Raw genomic sequence first — 21,261 nt, 5'->3', positions numbered from 1 at the left:
GCCCCCGCCCCTTCCTCTCCGCGCCGCCCCGCGGGGAGCGGAGTTTCGCCACGCTCCCTTACGGCCGCGCCGCCGGCTCGGCGGAGGCAGGAGTTTCGCCACGCTCCCGCAGTCCCCTCGTGGGGCGGCGGCGCGGTGCATGCCGGGCCCGAGGCGGACCGTCCCTTCGCTGCGCGAGGAGCTGGGAGCCGCGCCTGCCGCCATGTTCCGCCGGGCCGCCGCCGCCCGGGGCCTCTAGCCGCCCGCGCCTCGCCCGCCGCCCCGCGCCCCTCGCCCGCCAGCCCGCGGGCGGAGGAGGCGGACGAAGGCGCCGCCGCGCCCAGCAGCCGCCGCCGGAGCCCGGCGGCGCTCAGCGATGTCTGCCAAGGAGGGGAGCAAGGTGCTGCTGCTGCCGCCCCACGCCACTAGCGAGCGCGCCGTCAAGGGTGAGCGAGCCGCGGCCCCGCGCCGCCCTGGGGGAGGGGGAGGCCGGCCCGGCGGAGCGCGGGGGCGGCCGGCCGGACCTTCGGCGGGAGGCCGCGGTGGGCGCAGGGACGGGTGGCCCTGGGCGGGGACCGCGCCCGCAGGTGGGGAACGGGGGCGCGGGGCGAGGAAAAGCGGGGCCGGCTTCGTTCCGCGGGGAGACGCTGCGCTGGGCGCCGCCGAGGGAAGGCGCCGCTCGGCTCGGGCGGCCGCTGCGGGGCCGGCCCTGCGTGGGGCTGAGCCGGGCGGGCGGCCTTATGTAGCCCGAGGCCTGTGCCGCGGCCCCGCGTGCGGCCCGGCCGCGCCTGGCACCGGCCCGCGGGGGCTGATCGCCCGGGGCGTCGGGCCCTTGGAACTCTGCGGGATTCTCTGCCGTCTGCGCATTGATGCCGGGTCGTGATGCCGGGAAAGAAGAGCCTCAGCCTTTGCGATTGGCGGTCGGTTCTGATGGACAGACTCACCTTGATCTGTTTTTTTCCTGGGTGTCAGGGTTTTACTGGAAGCCTCTACAAGCCAAACGTTATGCTGCTGGGAGGAAAAGGTAAAACGTTGCCGTGCAAATAGCTCTGTGTGACACTGAGGCTGTCTGGCGACCACAGTGCTATGAAAAGCAGCTCACTGGCCATGTCATCTTAGTATTTCAAAGAGAGTAACCCTTTGCAACTGTAGCACTGTACTCGTTAGATTTAACCTTTCTGTTTGGATGATGCTATCAGCAATGAGCATTTCAGCTCTTTGCTTGGATGACAGGTAGCACCCAGAGGTCTGACATGGTGCTGCATTTGGCTGTGGCACTGTGAGCGTGGCTTTGTGGCAGCAGACTGGGGCAGCTGGAAATCTGTGGCTGTGTACAAAGCAGTGTGGTTGCAAGGCTGACATTCCTAAGAGCACACAATCCAACTGATTTCAGAGGAGAGATCCTGATCATTTAGCTGAACAGTTTGTCTTGGGAAATGAAGAGAATGCTTTTCTCTTCAGCAGGTGCTAATTAAACCCTTGGAAGCCTGTAACATTTTGGAAATTTGCACATTTCCCAGTTTGCTGGAAACCTTTGCTCATAGTGAGTTGCTACCCATTGGGGATTGCTTAACCTGTTGATTTGTCTGAATGCATTGTGAAAGTAGAAAATGATAGAACTGGTAAATTAGGGACTTGTGTTAATTAGGGCTGTTGGTGCTAAACTTATAGTGGTGTTTAGGCTTGCTGAGGTCTTATACCTCTACTGCAGTCTGTTGTAACAAATATAATTTCTTCAGGTGATGTGGAAGAGCCTGCTGATTTCCAAAGACTCTGTAACTCTGCTCTGTTAGGTGATGCCTGTGAATCTGGTTGCTAGAAGGGGTAGTTAGGGCTTGCTTCATTCTAGCAGGATCACAGCCTGAGGCTACGGTGTTTCTCTGAACCTGGCTGTGTGGGATAGAGGCGTGTTAAAGGTAAGTAGGCCTTGGTACCTTCATCTGGAAGAATCACAGCCAGTTTAGCGTTTATACAGTGGCATTTTTCTCTTCTTTCTGTCAGCCTGCCTGCTCTATACCTGCTGTGCTGAACTGTGGGGTTCTGGAGGGAGCCGGGCAGCTGTGCTGAGCTGTGTTCTTAGCATGAAGGGCAGATGGCTCCACCACCCCCTGCCCCAGTGAGGTGCTTGTGCAGCTTGAAATATTTCAACAGCAACCCCAGTGTAGCAGGATTGCAGGTTGTGTCAGGGCATAGCGGGTGCATCTGTGCAACAGAAATACATTCGTTGAAAGCATGCTAAAATGTGACATCTCTGTTCACAAATAGACGTGCTACCTCTCACATACAGGGAGCGCTCCTCATATTCTTACCTATGACACAATGAACAAATTACAGGGATGGTGATGCTAGTTGAAAATAGGTGGGCCCTCTGCTTTTGTCAAGACAGCACTGTGTGCCAGGGGACAGAAAATATTAATTTATTCTGATGAAAATGCATGGACCGGGTGTGCTTGTGAAACTGTTGAATGGTTAAATAATGTCCTGTACTTTCTAATTCTTGAACGCTGAAGAATCATTGTGGAATTGAGAGCTTTTCAACAAAGTATCAAGTCTGTCACTGATAGGTATTAATGAATTTATTTACTGGGATACGTTTCTAGGAATCTGCTTAAAGCAATCATTTTTCATCAAAATTCAAAAGCACTATTGGTTGGAAAACCATATAAGGGGTTCTTGGATGCTGTCAGCTCCATTCCCAGAAGAAATCTGTTTGAGGCATCCAGGTTTTCTGCCTCTCATTGCTGAGGCATTTCTTTTATAACATCTCAGTTCCCTGAGAACAGCCACAGAACTTGGAAGAAAAATGCAGTGCTGTTACCTGGTGTCTCTGTGCAGTAGAGCATTGGGCTGTATTTTTCTCATGCTCTCTATGCAGCACATCTTCTGAGGGAGAAAGATGAATTCAGGACTTAATGTTTGCTGGTGTTTGTATTGCTTTATCTGTTGCTCTTATTTCAGCTTTTTCTTTCTCTGTTGGTGGAAAAGGGGAAATGTAACAGAAACTATCAAAAATAAGATGCTGTGGAAAATTAAATTATTTGTTACTAATACATGTTGGCAAAAGTGGGCAAGAGATACTCAAGAAAAAAACATTAGTTACTAATGGTATGATAATGTAATAATCAAATTATTAGTTTAATTACATACAAATAATTTACTGATCAATAAAGCTAGGGTAATAATTAGGATATGGCCTCCTTTATATTTTGACCTGTATATTTGTCTACAAGTCAGAAATGCCCGTGTCTAAAAAATACCTGACATGCTATCAGGTAGCATGTTCATATTGGACATAAACATAACACAGTCGTGGCTTCAGATGCGCCGTGTGCCGTCTGGCTGCATTGGCCTTGCATTCCTTCCAAATAAGAATTATGAATCGGTGTCTGCATGTATTATAGTATATTAAAAGCTCTTTTTTTTTTTTTTTTTCACTTCTTAGTTAAGTTGTATCTAAGTAATTTGTACTTGCAGCTTCTCCTTTAAGTGAATGGTTAGCTGCAGGGTTGAAATGCATAGATTCACTGGTGGCAGGTGAGAGGATGAGGGAAAATGGCCTCAAGTTGTGCCAAGGTATGCTTAGGTTGGATATCAGGAAACACTTCTTTAAGAAAGGGTTGTTAAGCACTGGAATAGGCTCCCCAGGGAGGTGGTTGAGTCACCATCCCTGGATGCGTTTAAAAAACATTTGGATGTGGTGCTCAGGGATGTGATTTAGCAGAGGGTTGTCAGAGTTAGGGTAGTATGGTTAGGTTGTGGTTGGAGTTAGGGTAGTATGGTTAGGTTGTGGTTGGACCTGATGACCTTTAAGATCTTTTCCAACCTCAGTGATTGTATGATTCTGTTTGTGGCGTTTGGTTTCCCCAGGCCATCGGATGGCCAGGCTTCTGTTGCTGCATATGACAGAGATGAGAAAAGGTACCTGTCTTCTTGATTTGATGCTTTCTGAGATGCCCTCTTTGTCTCTGAAGAACACTTAGTGTGTTGTGCTGTCTTGTGGAAGATAGCATTCGAACTGCTGTTTGTATTTAATGATTCTGTCTGGTTCTTCTGATTTTACTTTATTTTTGCAATGAGTGACTGCCTTCGGTCAACATCTGTGAAGATGATGTCTGCTTTCCTGGTGATGGGAGACTTCAGGATATCTTTATTTTGAATAAAAGCTATGATGAAGTGTGATAGGTGGATGGTCATTTTTAGCTATTAAATGATGTTTATTGAAGCAACTCAACTACTCCACAAATCCCAACGAGAAGTAGCTCATGGTTTAGCCTAGAGCGGGATCCTAACTTAAGATACTAATAGCTATTTTTTGGCAGTGATGTCCATGTGTGAGAAAAAGAATTGTAACATTTGACTTCAAAATAGGGAGTCTGATGTAAATTAAAAAGGAACAAAACACACAGATGAAAGGATAGGTGTATACAGGCAGCTTGACAACTGTTTTGAAAATACAGTTAGACCCTTAGAATGCCTTTACACTGCTGCCTAGCCTGATTCAAAACTGATTGAGGAGAGGAGGAGGCTATTAAAGAGAATATTAAAACTTTGGGGGAAAAAAATCATAGTTATGATGTGGGAGAGAAAGTGGAATGGAACAGAATTCTGATGAGTTAATGTTTGAAAAGCCGTATGTGTTCTTTCTCATTTTTCGAGGGAGTAATGAGAATGCATGAACTGTAAACAACAAGAACGAGCAGCAAACAAAGAAACCCACGTGTGCCTTAGTTTCACCCTTAGTAGGGTGAGGCTTGGGATGATAAGGCCAGAGCAGAAATCTGGCAACTACTTTCATCCACGTTTGTGATGGAAGAGCCAAAGAACTCTTTCCCAGGTGTCAATTTTTTATTTTTTTTTTCTGAATGGGACTGAAGAAGTCTCACAGAAATGTAAATGGTTTCAGGACATACCAACAGTATGAATTTTAAAAAGTGTATATCCTGGGACCAGAAGATATTTTTCTAGTGGTATTCTTTTTCTAATGGAATTTTTTTTTTCTTTGGGGTTTTCAGGTGCAAAATCGCTGATCTATTTTCTGTAGCCTGTGGCATAACTCATCTTCTAAGTCTGAGAAGTGGAGCACAGCAGCGTTTTTACCAAGCTCCAGATTGAACTGAAGAGCTGTAGATCAGTGAGTTTAATTTAAGCAGACTCACAGCACTTGTGAAAGAGTAGACTGACTCAGTCCTTGGAGAAATATGGTATTAAATAGGAATCAGTCCAGTTTTCATAGAAGGAAATCCAGAGGAATTTTTAGCATTTATTTGGAGGAGCCAGTAATGTGATTGATCCAGGCAACGCCATTGATCACGTTCCCTCATCAGAGTCTTCAAAGTAAACAAAGGAGGAAATGTCCTCTTTCGGATCAAAATTAGTTAGGAAAGAAAATACATTGATGGGTAATAAACCTCTATACTTGAAGGAGATCAACATCTGTCTATATATCACAGAATCACAGGGTTGTAAGGGACCTCAAGGATCATGAATCTCCAACCCCCTGCCACATGCAGGGCCACCAACCTCCATGTTTAATGCTAAACCAGGCTGCCCAGGGCCCCATCCAACCTGGCCTTGAACACCTCCAAGGACGGGGCATCCACAACCTCTCTGGGCAGCCTGTTCCAGAACCTCACTACTCTCTGGGTAAAGAATTTCCCCCTGATATATTTAGTATATATATTCTTAAATTATTTAGAAAGCAGAATGAATAGCAAAGTAATAGTGCTCACTTATGGTAGTGAACTTCCAGAGCTGTTTCAGAAGGCCTCCGTTAGTCTGAGCGGGTGGTTTGCCAAGCTGCAGGAGACACAGCTGTGACAAAGGCCGAGTAGTAGAGACTACAGGGGAGGAACATCCTTTGCTGCGGTGAGCTCTGGAAATAAACATTAGGTCTGTATGGGTGGTATCTGAAAATACTAGTTTGGTGACAGTTGAACAGACTGATGGGAATTTAGGGATCGTTAGAAGATCAGTTTAGGACAAAGAGAAAGAGAGAGCAGCAGCATCCATTTCCTATGTCTTGTGTTAAATGTTCAACTGGAATGGCAGCATGTAATTTTTGGTCCCCCATCCTGGTTTTCTTCTTTATGTAGAGATATGTTCAGCAGCACAGAGTGATTTTGTGTGAGGTAGAATGGAAAATTATGAATCTGTAACTTGGAGAAGGGTTATATGAGCAAGGGGGATTGTCGGGTGCTGCTTACATCAGTTCTCACTAGAAAAGATTAGCAGGAAATAACTGCATTTTCTGTTTTCCAGTGAAAAGGAGAACAGCAGTACTGAACAACATTTTCCTGAAATGAGTATGAGGGAAGATGGAATACTTTTTCACATAATTTATGATTTAAATTGTGGAATTCATAGCAATTACATGCAGTAATGAAACTTACTTTGCTAGAGGAAATCCTTAAGCCACCCTGTTTGGAACATGAAGCGAAGTGAAGGAAAGTCCTGTGTATCAGGAGAAGAAGCATGTTTAAACATTAAATGATCTCCTATTGTAATGCAGTGTGGTCATTTTTAAAGGTGGTCCTCTAGTGGTTTTCAGACAAGTAATACTTTTTTCTGAGAAAAATTTTCAAAAGCGTTCACCAAATTAATAGAAAAAAAGCTCAGCATAGAAGGTGAGTGCAGCATGGCATGTTAGGCATAACCGTGGTTTCATCTGAGATTCATAATTTTGTGGAGTTTTTAAGACTGCAAGAGATGAAAGAAATAATGCCTGCAGTCCTTTCGCAAAGCTTCGAGGTCGACAGGGTCATCTGTCTTAGCTTTAAGAACACTTGACACTGTAGCAAGAGACATTGCCTTTAAAGAAACTTGAATAAAGAGATAATTTTTGTGGCATTTCAGAGTAATGCTATAATCCACAAGGAACTGACTTCACAGAATATGTACTGTATTGTTTGGGATGAGTGGGGTAACTTGTATCTTTTGACAGCTATTGATACTAGCTTTCTGATTAAAGAAGATGCTGTGGTGTGTTAGTGTTTGAGTAATACTGTCAAGGTTGCAGGTCTGTAGCCCCACCATCTGTGATGTCTTCGTGCTATTTCTTCATCACGTGATGTCCTACCAAGTGAAAGGATAATTGGATGTATTTTGTCCTTATAGCAGTAGTCGTGGATGTTCTTCTTGGTTCATATAGATATTAGTATATGGAGGTGGAAACTCCAGGGACAGACCAGAAGATAAACTAGAAATTGGGGTTTGTTGTTTTTCTGAATGCTAGTTCATAGTTAGCGATGCATTCGTAAAACCTAAGCTCCCAGAAGCCCACAGAACACAGCCAAACAACAAACACAGACAACAATGCTGGCGAAGTGAATAATGCTGGCTTTTCTTCACAGAGCGCCATAGTTGTATTCACTTATGAGTTGTATGCCTCTATGAGCCAGCAGTGAGTGTGCACTTGCAGCTCAGAAGGCCAGCAGTATCTGGGCTGCTTCAAAGGAGAGTTGACCAGCAGGGCGAGGGAAATGACTGTTCCCCTCTGCTGTGCTCTGATGGGGCCCCGCCTGGAGTGCTGCATCTGAGCCTGTAGCCCCCAGCACATGAAGGACGTGGAGCTGTTCTAGTGTGTACAGAGGAAAGCCATGAAAATGATCAGAAGGTTGGAGCACCTCTTAAGAAAAGAGACGTGTGGCAAGGGCTTGAAACTACGTGGTCTTCAGGGTCCCATCCAGCTGAAACCATTCTGACATTTTACCAGTTTGTGGGAGACGCAACGTATGTTTCACGTGTATCCACCACCAGTGCATCGTATTATTCCCTCGTATTAAACTGGGAGATGTGACACAAACCCAGTGTCTGTGTTTAGTAACCTTGGCAATGTGAACTGAGGCTTCATCTGTGAAACCAAAAACACCTTTAAAATGGAAACTGGGGAGTTGGGTGTGCTTATAAAGCCAAAGCCCAGTTTATAGAACGTGATGTGGAGTCCTCAGTATAGAGGAAAAAGGGCTCATTTTTCTTTCAAAGTCAGACACACAAAAAAGAATTATTTAAGTTTGGAGGTTTTAGGAGCAGTTCCATAGTTGCTTGTGAGAGTACGTTGTTGAGCCCTTATACTTTTTCCTACCATTTGTCTAGGAGCTTTGATCTCATCTTGTTTCATTAACCTTCTCCAACAGGGTGCCTCTGATACAAGCCAGGTTTAACCACAGTTAGTAAAATGGGCATATATACTAGTGTGGTTTAAATTTACAGCATCTACATGTTAGACTTTATTAGCAGCTACTGTTGTAGTCAGTTACTAGGCAATGTGAGATCTGCTTTGGGTCTGGAAGTAGCATGTTTGTGTTAGTTGCCATACTGCACCTCTCTGCAGGGATTATTGCACTGAGTGAAGTGCCACACTAATGTAGTTTTTCTGCTTCTGAACCTCTTCACAGCGTGCTGCAAATTTATCCATTTGGATTGATGACGAGTTTTGGATCTCTATAGCACGCTTTTTTGTAACGTGTAAATGAATGAATCCAGATATTTGTAAAAGTCCATCTATAGAATTAGGTTTAGAAGTGGGATGGGTTTTTTGTTTGATTTTTTTTTTTCATTTGTGATCTCTATTTTAAGTAGCACTACGATATAAAGCTCCATTTTCTTTTCTTCTCTGCAAATGAACGCTAATAGGAATAGAAAACATCATCGCCTTTTGCTGACAAAACCAAGTTACTCCTTGTTTCTTTCCCTGGCTTTAATGTTTAAAGCTTTGAATCAGTGCTCTTAAAACTGTACCACCCGTACATATTTTAAAAGTGAAATTGATTACATTTTACCAGTAAGCAACAGTTTGAGTTCAGAAAATCCTGTATGTTGTTGTAAGTCATGGTGTGTTATCTTTGTTCCTAACATCTCTACTTTTACTGATGGGATGTAGTCTGTTATTTTGTGGCACAGTGTGTACTGCTTTAGCAATTCATCTCAGTGCTTATCTGTTGCTTAGCTTTGCAGGGAGTGGAAGGGAATCCTTTAATGACCAACACCATGTTATTTCCTTAGGGTAATTACTGTTAATTACCGTTCCGCTGCAGTCCCAAGAGCACAGGTTCTGCACAAAGACTTTGAAACACACAGATTGTATTTCTGTCTTGGAACACATCATGCTGCAATTCTTTTTCCTTAGGCTATGACAATCCATTACTACTTCATCAAAGGTTTAATTAAACCCATTAGTTTGCAGAAATGGTCTGCATGCTTCAAAAATGGTCATCCTTAACCTACTAAAATGTTATTTTAGTATTTTTTTCAAAGGTATAAGCTCAAATATAGTGTTAACTGTTGAGACAAAAGGTCTGAAGTGGAAAGAATCAATTTTTATAAGAAGTATTGCTGATTTATTCTAGGTGAGTGATGCAGATTAAATCACTAGCTGTGTTTTATTCTTCCTTCTTTGAAGATTATTCTAAAAGATATTCTTCTTGGGCAGTACGTATATTGTTAAAAAAAAGATTTGTGTTAAACTCCAGGGAAATAATTTTAAGGCTTGTGATACTAACATTCATGATTTTGGGATATTAAAGGCAAGCCTTGGATATTCAGTTTTTCATTTAAGTATAATTTCTGTACAGATATTGATTAAAATAATTTAGTGCAATTCTTCCCAGACGTTGGACAGAAGGTCAGACGGAAGAGGTCTTTATATTCTCACAGAAAATGCAGCTTTCTAGATGAACTCAATAGTTGGTTGAAATAGATTTTTTTTTTTTTTTTTAAGAATCTAATCTAAGAAATATTACCCGGAACTTTGTTAAGAAAGCAAAATTCTCCCTGCCACATGCTTAGAACCCTTGAAGTATTTCCAAATGTCACAAAGAAGAGGTCAGCACCATCTTTCTGAATTGTGAGGCCATTGGCTGTCACAGTGCATCAGTAATGATTTGTGCGAGAGTGAAACTGGGTACCTCAACATCCAGTTCTCTGCCATGTCCTGCATCTATTCAAAAAATCTCCAGAAAGTAAAAAGGTTTGTCTTTCACCAAAGTAGGTCATTTTCCAGGAGTAATTCTAGAGCTAATGAAGCACAGTTTCTACAAAACTGCGTCTCGGTGTTGATTGACTGTGGTTCTGTGAAGGCATGATTTTCATGCTTTTGCAACAGTTAGTGTAGGAGAAATCTACCAGGTGAATTGTCTGATATCGCATAAAAGGATGAGCTCAACTTGGCAGTACTGAAGGCATTCATGGTCCCTTCTCCTCAAAGGAACCACCTGCTTTTGTAAGCTTACATGAACTTGATACCTGCAAACAGACGTGTCTTCCCTGTTTAGTAACTGACTTTCTCACCTACCAGCTCACTTTGTGTGCATTCGTTCGTGGATATTCACAGCGTGTATGTTCGTGTAGCTGCACCATCTACATTTGACATGGACCTAGATTCAGAAGCATAAGTTCTTCATCGAGCTTAGCATCTGTGCCTTGTGACCTTCAAGTTCGTTTCTTATGTTTTTTGCTCCTCGGTTTCCTCTTGTGAACCTTCAGAAGTATCACTTATTAATTCTAGATGGTGCAATACAGCAATTGGGTCATGTTAGTACCACAGCACTTATGCCAAAATCCAGACATCAAAACCATATCTGGCAAAATATTTCAAGAGAAATAGACCCACTTTATTAGATAATATTTGATTAATCTGAAGTTCATGTTATGTAGAGCTGGTTTGTTCTTTGTGGCACAAATAGTGTGTAAAAAGGAGAGGGGATTGTCTAGAAAGTTATTATGGAGATTAATATGAATTACCAAATAAAGCAAAAATAACATTTAGAGAATATGGAGGATGGAAAGTCAAGCTCAGAAACAGCAAATGCAAGAGTTTGAAGCGGTGTTGGTCATGGTAAAATGCTTCCAGAGGTGAATTAAATTTATCTTGTTGGAATGATGGGTTTCTCTTTTGAGAGGCAGATTCAGGTTTTTGAATAGTTGTTGTACATGCAATAGAAGTGGATGCCTTTTGATTTCTTAGATTTGGATCACAAAGCATTTTAACACTTGCAAGTGGAACATGGCTACTAAAGGGGACTGCAAGGAAAGCTATTCTGTTTACTTAGTAAAGCATTTATGTCCAAAACTGAAATGCCAGATTTGTTCTATGCTGTGTAACGTCAAAGCAAGATTTTCAGCATCTTTTTACTTATGAACGTTATTAGAGGAAAAAAACAGGCAATTCTGCAGTTTATTTTCTAATATAATTGCATTTCAGTCAAAATGTGTCAGTTGTTTTACTGATAGATTTTTATTAAGGCACAGAACAGAAGGTAGCAGTACATTGCTAGCAGTCCAGAAGTCAACTTCAGTGAAGCCAGACAGTGTTTTAGTATTTCAACTTAGATTGTATGTTCATTCAACTTAGAATGTAAAGTTTTGCTTTGAAAACTAAGGAAAGAGAATGCAAATTTGCAAACTGCAAGTGTGTTCGTACAGTTGGATCTCCATTCAGTAGAAATGTTTCTCCCTATTTTAATTTTTTTTAAATCGCATTTGAAATAATATTTAAATGGGGGGAATTGGACAGTGTTGCTCCTTTTGTTTCATTCTTTGAATGCATATGTGCACATATATATATTACATATCTTTTAGATTAGTTTTATCACCTGTAATCCTGCACAAGCTAGATGATATTTGGGTGCACTGCTTAGTGGGAGTTTTGATATGTTTTGCTCTCTCGTGATCCCCACATGCGTTTTGCATGTGCAGGAATGAACTGCTGCTGTCAGACAAGTTCACTGAGCCAGCAGCGTGCCCTGGCAGCCATAGGGCCCCGCACCTCGGGGTGCACCAGGCCCAGCACTGCCACCGGGCGAGGGGAGGGGTGTCCTGCTGTGCTGTGCGGCCTCAGCTCCAGCAGTGCTGCGGGTCTGTGCCACTGCGTGAGAAGGACAGAAAGCTGTTAGGGAGCATCCAAAGCATGGCTACGAAGATGGCAAAGCGTCTGGAGGGTGAGGTGTGTGAGGAGCGGCTGAGGTCCCTGTGTTTGCTCAGCCCAGAGCAGAGGAGCTGAGGGCAGCCCTCATGGCGGCTGCAGCTCCTCACAGGGAGCGGAGGGCAGCGCTGAGCTCTGCTGTGTGTGACAGCGACAGGGCTGAGGGAACGGCATGGAGCTGCGTCAGGGGAGGGCAGCTGGGGGTGAGGGAAAGGGTCTGCACCAGAGGGTTGGTGGGCATGGAACGGGCTGCACAGGGCAGCAAGCACAGCCCGAGTGCTGGAGTTCAAGACATTGCTCTCAGACATCAGGTTTGGATGTTTGGTGGTGATGTGTGGAGCCAGGAGTTGCACTCAGTGATCCCTGCGGGTCCCTTCTAACAGGATATTCTACACTCCTATGTAGGCTGCAGTCAAATCACAGTCTTGGCAGCTGCTAAGCCTGGTTGGGTTCCCAATTCAGACCTCTCATGTGCTTTTGCTTCTTTGAGATATGGATCACATGGGATCTCTTTTGATCCACAAAACAGGATCCGGATTTCAGATACTTATAGACATTTCTAGAGTTGTGTCAGGTATGTGGGCAGCCTCAATTCACAGTTAAATCTTTTGGAGACAGTACAACAGGAGAATAAGGAACACAGGCTTGATGAAAGGTTTTCATCTATTCATGATGGCTATGCCACAGGCTCCCAGAATTGTAGATTTTTTTCTGAGAGTATGAAGTTGTTCTGCTGCTTACCCGGCAGTCTGACAGAACTTGAAACTGTCGGACTCCGTCCTGCTGCCTTTCTCCTATACGGAGGCTGAGGGAGAGTTGTTTCCCCTTGTCCATTAATGCTGCCATACGTCTGTGTCACAGTCCCCCTTAGTTTTCAAAATGTTAGGCTGAAGGATTCTAGCTTACCTTTGTTAATCCTGTAGCAGAAAACATTGGAATTTTGTTGTTGTTGTTTAATTATTTTTTTTTTCAATTATTATTTTCCCTTAATAACATGAGTGAACCCAAATTGCCTGCTACATTTATCAGTGGCATAATGGTTGTACTTAGTTTTCTATTCCCTGGCTAGTAATTCTTAATTGGGTATTTTTCTAGAGCAGTAGGGAAGACCTCGATAATGAATAGTAGTAGTAAGTTTATAATTTGTGATTTTTATATGTAAAGTTAGAATTTATTTCCTTCATTAATTCACATTTATTAATATTTAATGTGTTTTCTTGCTGAGCCATTCGGTATTTCTACTGGAGCTTATTATAACCTGCACAGTTCTTCATTATTCAGAATACTTGTTGTCTCTTGAAAACTGCACCCCTCTATGACTGACCTCCTTTTCACTGTAATTTATGAATATGTTAAATAGCACAGATCCTAGGGGGGTGATCTCATGACCTTCCTTTCCGCATGCTGGCCATCACCTCCTTCTTACAAGCCTTTAAAAAGTTTTCTATCCTTTTGTTACTACCTTTGTGGGTTGTTGGGTTTTTTTGTTGTTGTTTTGAAGAGTTTTTGATGATGGCCATATTTTAAAGTGCCTTTTGCAAGTCTGAGTGGATATTAAATGGATCTCCTGCATCCCAAATACTTTTTCCTTCGGAGAATGCTAGTGTATTTGAGAAATATGTTCCTGAACAAAGGCAGTTTCAACTCTTTAAAATGTTGTATGTTCTGCTGTGCCTTTCAGTAATTTTGTAGTTTCTATTCAGATGTATAGGTGTTAATTCTTTTAATACATATGCAGGAAGCACTATTCTATCCCATTTTTTGTTGGTGTCATTGAGTTTGTTGACTGGAATGTAAATTTGCTTTGGTAAACAGCTGTTCCATGATAGATCCAGTTCTGTTTCTTCCCGTTGGAATAAATATTCAGAATAGCACTGTTGCGACTAGTGTTTCTTCTTTTAAATTTTAGCTGTCCCTTTTCCACCAACGCATCGTTTGACATCTGAAGAAGTGTTTGACACAGATGGAAAACCCAGGGTTGACATTTTGAAGAACCACTTGATAAAGGAAGGTCGAGTGGATGAAGAAATTGCACTTAGAATCATCAATGAGGGTGCTGCAATATTACGGAGAGAAAAAACTATGATAGAAGTTGAAGCTCCAATTACAGGTAATGTTTCTAGATTATTTCACTAATAATTAAATTTTGAAAACATTCAGGTTTTTTTTCACTAGTATAGTTTTTCTTAAGGATCACTAGAATAAAATTTTTGTGTAATCTTTTTGAATAATCTCACACAGCATTTGCTTAGCAGCACTCAGATGGCCTGAAAAAAGACACTGCTCATTACTGTATAAAACTGAGGCATTGAACCTGCTGGGGATTAAAACTGAGTAAGCAGGGTTTTAACTCAGACAAAAGAGAAAGTAGTTAAATGCTTGTGAATTATGAATTTCTAATTCCTGTGATGCAAGTGGGAGCAGAGATGTTTCCCCGGAACAGATAAGTGAGCTCAGAATTATTCTGAAATCTAAATATGTGAAGAGAAGCTAATTGCTGTTGTTTGAAGCAAATACTGTGACCTAGTTTTCTGAGTGAAAAATACACCTTATAGTTCCTCTGTAGGCGAAATTGACGATTGAGTGCAAAAGGTGTTCTTATGAGAGTAGTAGTACTGGGGAGCTAAGACTGTTTTGCCATCATTAATGTAATGGGAGTGATCTGCTGTGATGCAAAACTGACCTGCAGTGTTTCTAGGGATATTTTCGTACTTGGACTAGTTCTGTTTGTATTTGACCTGGAGAAAGATGGACTTAGTGTCCTTAATGTATTGTTTTTTATTGTTGTTACAAAAAATCCAGATTCATAGAAAATATTTTATATTGCATATCTATAATTTAAAATAATGAATGTAGGTTTTATTTTTTTGTGTGTCAAGTGGTCTTTAACTTGAAAGCTTTCTTTTAAATGGGCCTTGGAAAACTAAGTGTTTCCAGATGCTTATTTCAGGGCATCGGCTTGCTGTGATTTGTTAATGTCAGGCAAATGAAAACATGGAAGTAGTATGTGGGTGTTGGCATTTTAAAGAAAATTAAACTACTGACCTGGTGGGAACAAATAACTGAATGACTGAACTCAGAATATTTTCAAGTTCTAGATCAAAACTAATGTCCATATGTTTAGGATTTTTATCTTTCATTTCATTTGGGTAGCTGCCCTGTGTTACTGGTATATTGGAATCTGAAAGAGAGGAATGTTCTCGCAGAGTTTGAGTAAATATCTTCACAGAAGTGACAGACAAGAGGATGCATTTTATTTGGTCTAATGTTTTGTAGGTCTTTGTGGCAGTTGTTTTACTCCAAGGAAATAACAATATGCCAAGTGCCATATCTGATGCTTCTTTCCAAAATTAGAAGGACTTGTTTTCCCCAGCCCAAATTTACTGATGCACACCAAGAAGTCGAGAGACTGTTGATCTGCTGATCAGTGACATTTTGTGTCGATAGAAGGCGTAGGCTCTCAAGTGCTATCAGCAGCACCTCCCTGCAGAAACAGGAAAGCAACTCCTGAGTTCCATTGCACTGGAAATTCTTGTGGGAATTAGGAGTTAGGAGCAGTTGTCTCTTCCATTTGAGGTTGTTTAGGTTTTGGTTGTTTTTTTGTTTGTTTGTTTGTCTGTTTTTTTAATTGCAAGATGACCTGGCATTGCTGCGTGCTCTTCAGAGTCTTCCCAGCTGTTATCTTTGGCACTTGTGCCTTAGGTTGTGCTGACCACTGATCTTGTACTGTTTTATATTCTACAACCACAAGAAAAATCCACTGTTGAAATAATGAACATGGTTATTTGAAGGAGAAGAGTAGAAAAGAAGGTATGATGATGTTGAAAGGTGTGATAGTCAGAAAACAAAGACATACTCGCCCTGCTTTTTTCAGTCCCTCGTGGAAACAGCAAATTGTTGCAGAGCAGCGTTGCAATACCTTTTCAAAATGCATACGAAGGCAGATCTGTGAAGATACATAAGGGGCTGGGGGAGACAGGAAAGGGCTGCTGACAGCCTTCAAGACCTCAATGCTCTGTGTTTTAACTATTTTTGAAAAATATTCCACAGTCTGCCAGATGCAAATCTGATTGTTATGAGCATTGCTACGTGTAGTGAGAACAGTATCTTAGTGAGCAGCAGAAGGTGAAGCTTCAAAAACTTCTCTTATTTCTTTTTTATGCATGTCTTTTCATTAGAAGTACTTTGTGGCTGTTTACTTAACTATAACTTAGTAACTTTTCTGTTAGATTTTTTTAAATTAATTTGAACAAAATTTTTGCTTGCAGTGTGTGGTGATATACATGGCCAGTTCTTTGATCTAATGAAGCTGTTTGAAGTGGGAGGATCACCTGCTAACACAAGATACCTCTTCCTCGGTGACTATGTAGACAGAGGTTATTTTAGTATAGAGGTAACTGAATATATTAATCTGTTTGTCCTAAATTTTTCTATAAGCACGCTTTCATGGAGATTTGCAAATGACATTTTAGGTCTGCTGTAACATGTGAATGTGTTCATCCTTGCTCTGCTTCCTTCTATTACAAAGGCCTACTTACAGGAGGATATTGACCAGCGGTTTGGACTGTCCTGTTGAAATCACCAGACTTACTCGTTTTTCCTCCTCTTTCTGCAGTTGGGTTTTATGACAGTTGAATTCTGTAGTTTTATTATGTATAATGTTGCTTCTCTGGGAATATGCATTAAGGTGCATTTATAAGTTTTTGGAGACCAAAATTCGTGTCTGAGAGGTCCTTCTCTCAATGTGTTAAGATATTTATCTCTACAAAGAAGACTCCTTTTATATATATAATGTTATTGAATTATTATTATTATTTTTCTTCGCTAAAATTCTGAGGGTGATTACAGATATTCCCAAGGGATGACGTGTGTATATCTGCCATTATTTTTTCAGGTATTTTGAATTCAAATAATTTTTTAATTTTCAGCATGTCTATGAGACGTGTTACGCATCAGAGATATTCACAGATTCATATCAGTGTTCCAGATGTATGATTTTTCAATTAACTACTCTTCTTGAGCCAGCTGGGGATCTCTTCATAGATGCCAAATCTAATAGAGTAGCATGCCATTTGAAATAGCATTTTTCAATGTTTGGTGTATGAGGTTTTGTATTAAAATTACACTCTTCTAATAATGTATGTGTGGGCATGTGTATGTACTGTGAATGACATGCACTAAGGAATTTTCAGGGACAGCAGACAAACAGGAGATGCAGCAAGAATGATTGCCTCAAAAAGTCATTTGTAAGGAAGAATTGCAACGTAAATGTGCTGTATATTCATTTGGTCTTTGTGGCCTGTTCTTGGTGATTACAAAGAATTTAATTGTTCTTTTCAAGGACTTTTACATAGCAACGATGAACTGTAGCAACAAAACAACTTTTCAAGCATTACACTTAAGAAAACCTTGTGGACAGTGGATGTGCTTGAATATTTTGATTGGAACAGGTTCATTTGTTTTATTTTATATTATTATAATTTAGTTTTTAATATAATATTTGGAATAGAGTTGTGGAACATGTGAAGATATGCTAAATATACTCTTGAAAACCACTCCAGGATTTTTAATATGCTTCTCTTCATTGAGGTAATCTGTGTCTTTTTTTGCTCAAAGTGGCTGTAGGAACAGCAGTAAAGTATGTGGCAGATTTTCTGAATGAAGTTGAAATGCTGTAAGTACACAGCGGTGGGCCTGTGCTTTGTGCCCACCTTTCCCTGAGAAAGGAAAAAATAGTGTGTTAAAATAATAAATTTAGCCCTTTGCTTCCAACATTTTCCTTAAAAATTAAATTAAAAAATCTAGATAAATTTTTGCTTGCTAATCCTTAATATTTAGGAAATGTGTCTTAACCTCCAGGTGGAATTTGGGAGTTTTCATATATGGTTACTTCAGAGTTTCTCTTAGTGACTGGAAAGGTAACATAGTTTTGATAAAATTGTCTGTTCACAGAACAGTGAAGATAAGATCTTTAAAAGCACAAAGAGTGAAAATTGATTTTTCTCTAACAAATTCTTTAATCGGTCTATGCTAAAACATTTTTAATTGCATTGATACTTCAGTAGTGAACCATTTTCAATTAAACAAATGCCATCTTTTCTAATGGGAAAATTCACTACATGCTGTACTATATTTGTATAAAGCAGATACTGGGATCAAGATGGAGTTCTTCCCATAGATATACACAAGTTCCTCTTGTCTATACTGAAAGTAATAGGACATAGACAACTAGTTTGTATATAATAATAAAAAAATGTATATGTTGGTATAGGATCAATACAATAAATGTTCTTTTTGACTTAATAGATGCCATGCTTAAAATCCCAGCAATTTTGTTTAGTACTTGTTTATTGGCAGAAAAGCACTGCTTTTACACTTGTCTGTTGCAAATCTTTAAGATTGCCAGTGTCTGTAAGTTTTTCATACAAACTGAATAAGCTGAAATATTTCACAATTACAGAATTTGCCAAATGAATTCACGTATTTATCTGATGATTAGCAGTTTTGTCACAAATTGAATGTACTCTGCTGGGAAGTAGTTTTAAAGAGTCTTGGGGACCTTGCAGGACCTCAAGATATTTTGCAGTTGCAAAAACATAGAAAAATGATTAATTTGTATATTTTTGCTAAGATGAAAAACCAATAATGAGTTTAGTTGAACTTCTCAATGAAAGTCCTTGGTGTTTTTTTTTTTCAATGTATGTCTCCTTTGTTTTCCTTCTTCCTTCATGCACTTACCGTACTATGCAAAGTAACTTTGAAGAATAGCTTCAGGGTTCCTATATTGATTGGAAAAAAATAGTAGTGACTTGCAGATGACTTCAAGGTGGTCCAGAACTACTGGGATTTAACTTTTTCTGTGCTCAGTTAAAAATACAAAAATTATATTTGAAGCTTAAGAAATACACTTCGGGTGTTCAGGAATGCTGGATGGTAACAGGCTCTAAGTTTCAAAAACTGCATGTTCTGCAGCTCTGCCCCGACAGTCTTTGCTACTGATGTTGCAGTAACGATCACGTATGAAAATTGACTATACTGCCTTAAATTTGCTGCTTGAACAATGAATAGACAAGCAGCGTTTCCATTTTTGGGGGGCAGAAATGGTAAATTCTGACAATTCTTGGTGTAAAAACCACTCTAAAAAATACAAGATGTCTTTAAATTAAACAGATTTTTCATGGATTTTGTATATCATTTATTTCCATTAGCATATGTCTGCTTTCCTTATGAAATCAGATTCTGTGCACTGAGACATGCTTTGCCTACACGAAACTGAACAAGCTGCATTGCTCTGGTCCAGAACTGTTGTATTGGGTCAGGAAAAGTAGCGTTGTATTTATGTAATGGCATATTGAGCTGTTCTTATATTTGAAGCTGTTGGCATTCTTACTCAAAGTGTCTGTGTAGTAACAGGTTTTAAAGTGTAATTTATTGAATGTCTTTGTTTTCCAACAGTGTGTGCTGTATTTATGGGTCCTGAAAATTCTCTATCCAAGCACGTTATTTCTTTTGAGAGGCAACCATGAATGCAGACACCTAACAGAGTATTTTACCTTTAAACAAGAATGTAAGTATTGCCTAAGGACATAACATTAGTTTACTTTCCACCTAATGATTTCCAGTCTCTCATTTTGCTTGAGAGATGTTTGTTAGTATAATGAAATTCCTGCAAACTTTCGTAAACCCAGCTAACTTCTGTAAAACTGCTTGCTGTTAAGTGTGGCAGTGGAGTTCAAGTATGTAGAAGGCTTTTGTTTGTAAAGATATGTTATGGAGTAAACTTTAATGCATAAATACTGGAGAGAAGAAAGTTATTTTGGTTTCTTGGCTGTAATCAAGAGTTGTGAAGCTAGCAAGAAAATACTCTGCTGCTGAGAAATTTCCATTCGGGTATTGATTTTAACTATATTACTAAGGTAACTCGTGGTGACATAAGCTGCTCCTACTTTTGAAAGTCCATATTAGTATTGATGCACTAATAAATGGAATGTTTACCCTGATAAAACTGTCTTCAGCAAAGATAGAAGTTATGTGATATAATGTATAGTCACTTCTTAGCATTTCACTGTAAATGAGAAGTCACAAACTTCTCAGTACTTTTTAAGGTGTGTTATATATTTGTATAGCACAAAATGTGTTGATCACTCTGAAGGTAATGCCTCCTATTGATTTCCATGGAAACTACAACAGATACAAAGAGCACAGTAACACTGTTTGATAGAGCAAATTCCAAGGTACAAGACATTGTTTTTCAACACATTCATCTCCATTAGCTGTGCGTTTTTGCCAGCAATGAAGAAGACCTGCATGCTGCACTTGTAAACATCTGCACCAGTGGAGGCGGCCCACTGTAACCACTGCTGAAATGCTCCACCACTGCCTCACTGTGCTCACATCCACTGTTTGCTGTCTCCATAAATGTTCTGCATTGATGGATGTCAATGGGTGTCATTTTTTCCACATGGAGGGATTCAGTTACCTTTGTGTCGAATGCACTTCCATGTTTGACATTGCTTTTTCAGGCTGCGCCTCTGCTGCTATATGTCACATCACAGTGTAGTGTAACAGAATATTGGTAGGAGGTTCACCCTCTGCTGTCCTCATAACATCTGCCTCCATTGTCATGAATCAACATAATAAAATAGAAGGCATTACTTCTGGAGCAGTTCCCATAGTTCTGTGATGTGTATTTATTTATTTTAAATAAAAATAGTTTCTCCACACTTTAAAAAAAAACACCATAATAAATGGAAAACAGTTGTTAGTTCTGGAAGAGAATTTCTTAAAAATGTTCTTGGTATTGTAGTGTTTGGAAATGTTCATTTAAACTCAACAGTATTTGTTTTGAGTATATAATTTGTCAGTTTCACTCTTACATTTATGATCCACTAGACTGCACTCTCTGTGGAACACAAAATTCTTAATTTGTGTTTTCTTTCTTGCAGGTAAAATAAAATACTCTGAAAGAGTCTATGATGCTTGCATGGAAGCTTTTGATTGCCTCCCTCTTGCTGCTCTCTTAAATCAACAGTTTCTTTGTGTTCATGGTGGACTTTCACCAGAAATTAATACACTAGATGACATTAGGAGAGTGAGTATTTTGTGTATTTGAAACTAAGTGGAAGTACAGGTATTTGTGTGATGATAAACAAATTTATGTTTGTGAAGTTGTCACTTTATTTTCTGTTCTTGTCCATTATGGAAGTGTAAATCAAGATCTGAAATTGAGACCAAGGGCTTTTATGTGTGCTCCTGCTTGGCCCAGCTAGTGCATTTTTCATTGTACATCTCAGTACAATGGGACAGCTGGGACTGTTGCAGACCACACAAAAACTCCTCAAAAACTCCTCAAAGTTTCTTTCCTA

At 40.5% G+C, this 21,261-nt stretch overlaps 1 protein-coding gene across 8 annotated transcripts in view; it reads left to right on the top strand.

Moving 5' to 3' along the window:
• Positions 1-274: 274 nt before the first annotated feature.
• The window catches only part of PPP3CB (protein phosphatase 3 catalytic subunit beta), a 55,141-nt gene continuing 34,154 nt past the window's right edge, over positions 275-21,261 (top strand). For 3 of the 8 annotated variants that reach the window (XR_008205370.1, XR_008205369.1, XR_008205368.1), the window contains exons 1-5: positions 278-425; positions 13,806-14,006; positions 16,165-16,289; positions 19,352-19,463; positions 20,842-20,987. Coding sequence is in view for 5 of the 8 variants with exons in the window: in XM_052678198.1 (XP_052534158.1) it covers positions 356-425; positions 13,806-14,006; positions 16,165-16,289; positions 19,352-19,463; positions 20,842-20,987 (654 nt within the window). In the remaining 3 variants the exon portion in view is untranslated. Of the gene's footprint in view, positions 426-951; positions 1,004-13,805; positions 14,007-16,164; positions 16,290-19,351; positions 19,464-20,841; positions 20,988-21,261 lie in introns of those variants that run through there. The other 5 variants (XM_052678200.1, XM_052678197.1, XM_052678198.1 and 2 more) reach the window with 4 other exon arrangements.

The sequence above is a fragment of the Tympanuchus pallidicinctus genome, unplaced genomic scaffold (genome assembly GCF_026119805.1).
Source record: "Tympanuchus pallidicinctus isolate F22 unplaced genomic scaffold, pur_lepc_1.0 scaffold16, whole genome shotgun sequence".
Taxonomy (NCBI): Eukaryota; Metazoa; Chordata; class Aves; order Galliformes; family Phasianidae; genus Tympanuchus; species Tympanuchus pallidicinctus.
This window is presented reverse-complemented; position numbering and strand designations above follow the sequence as displayed.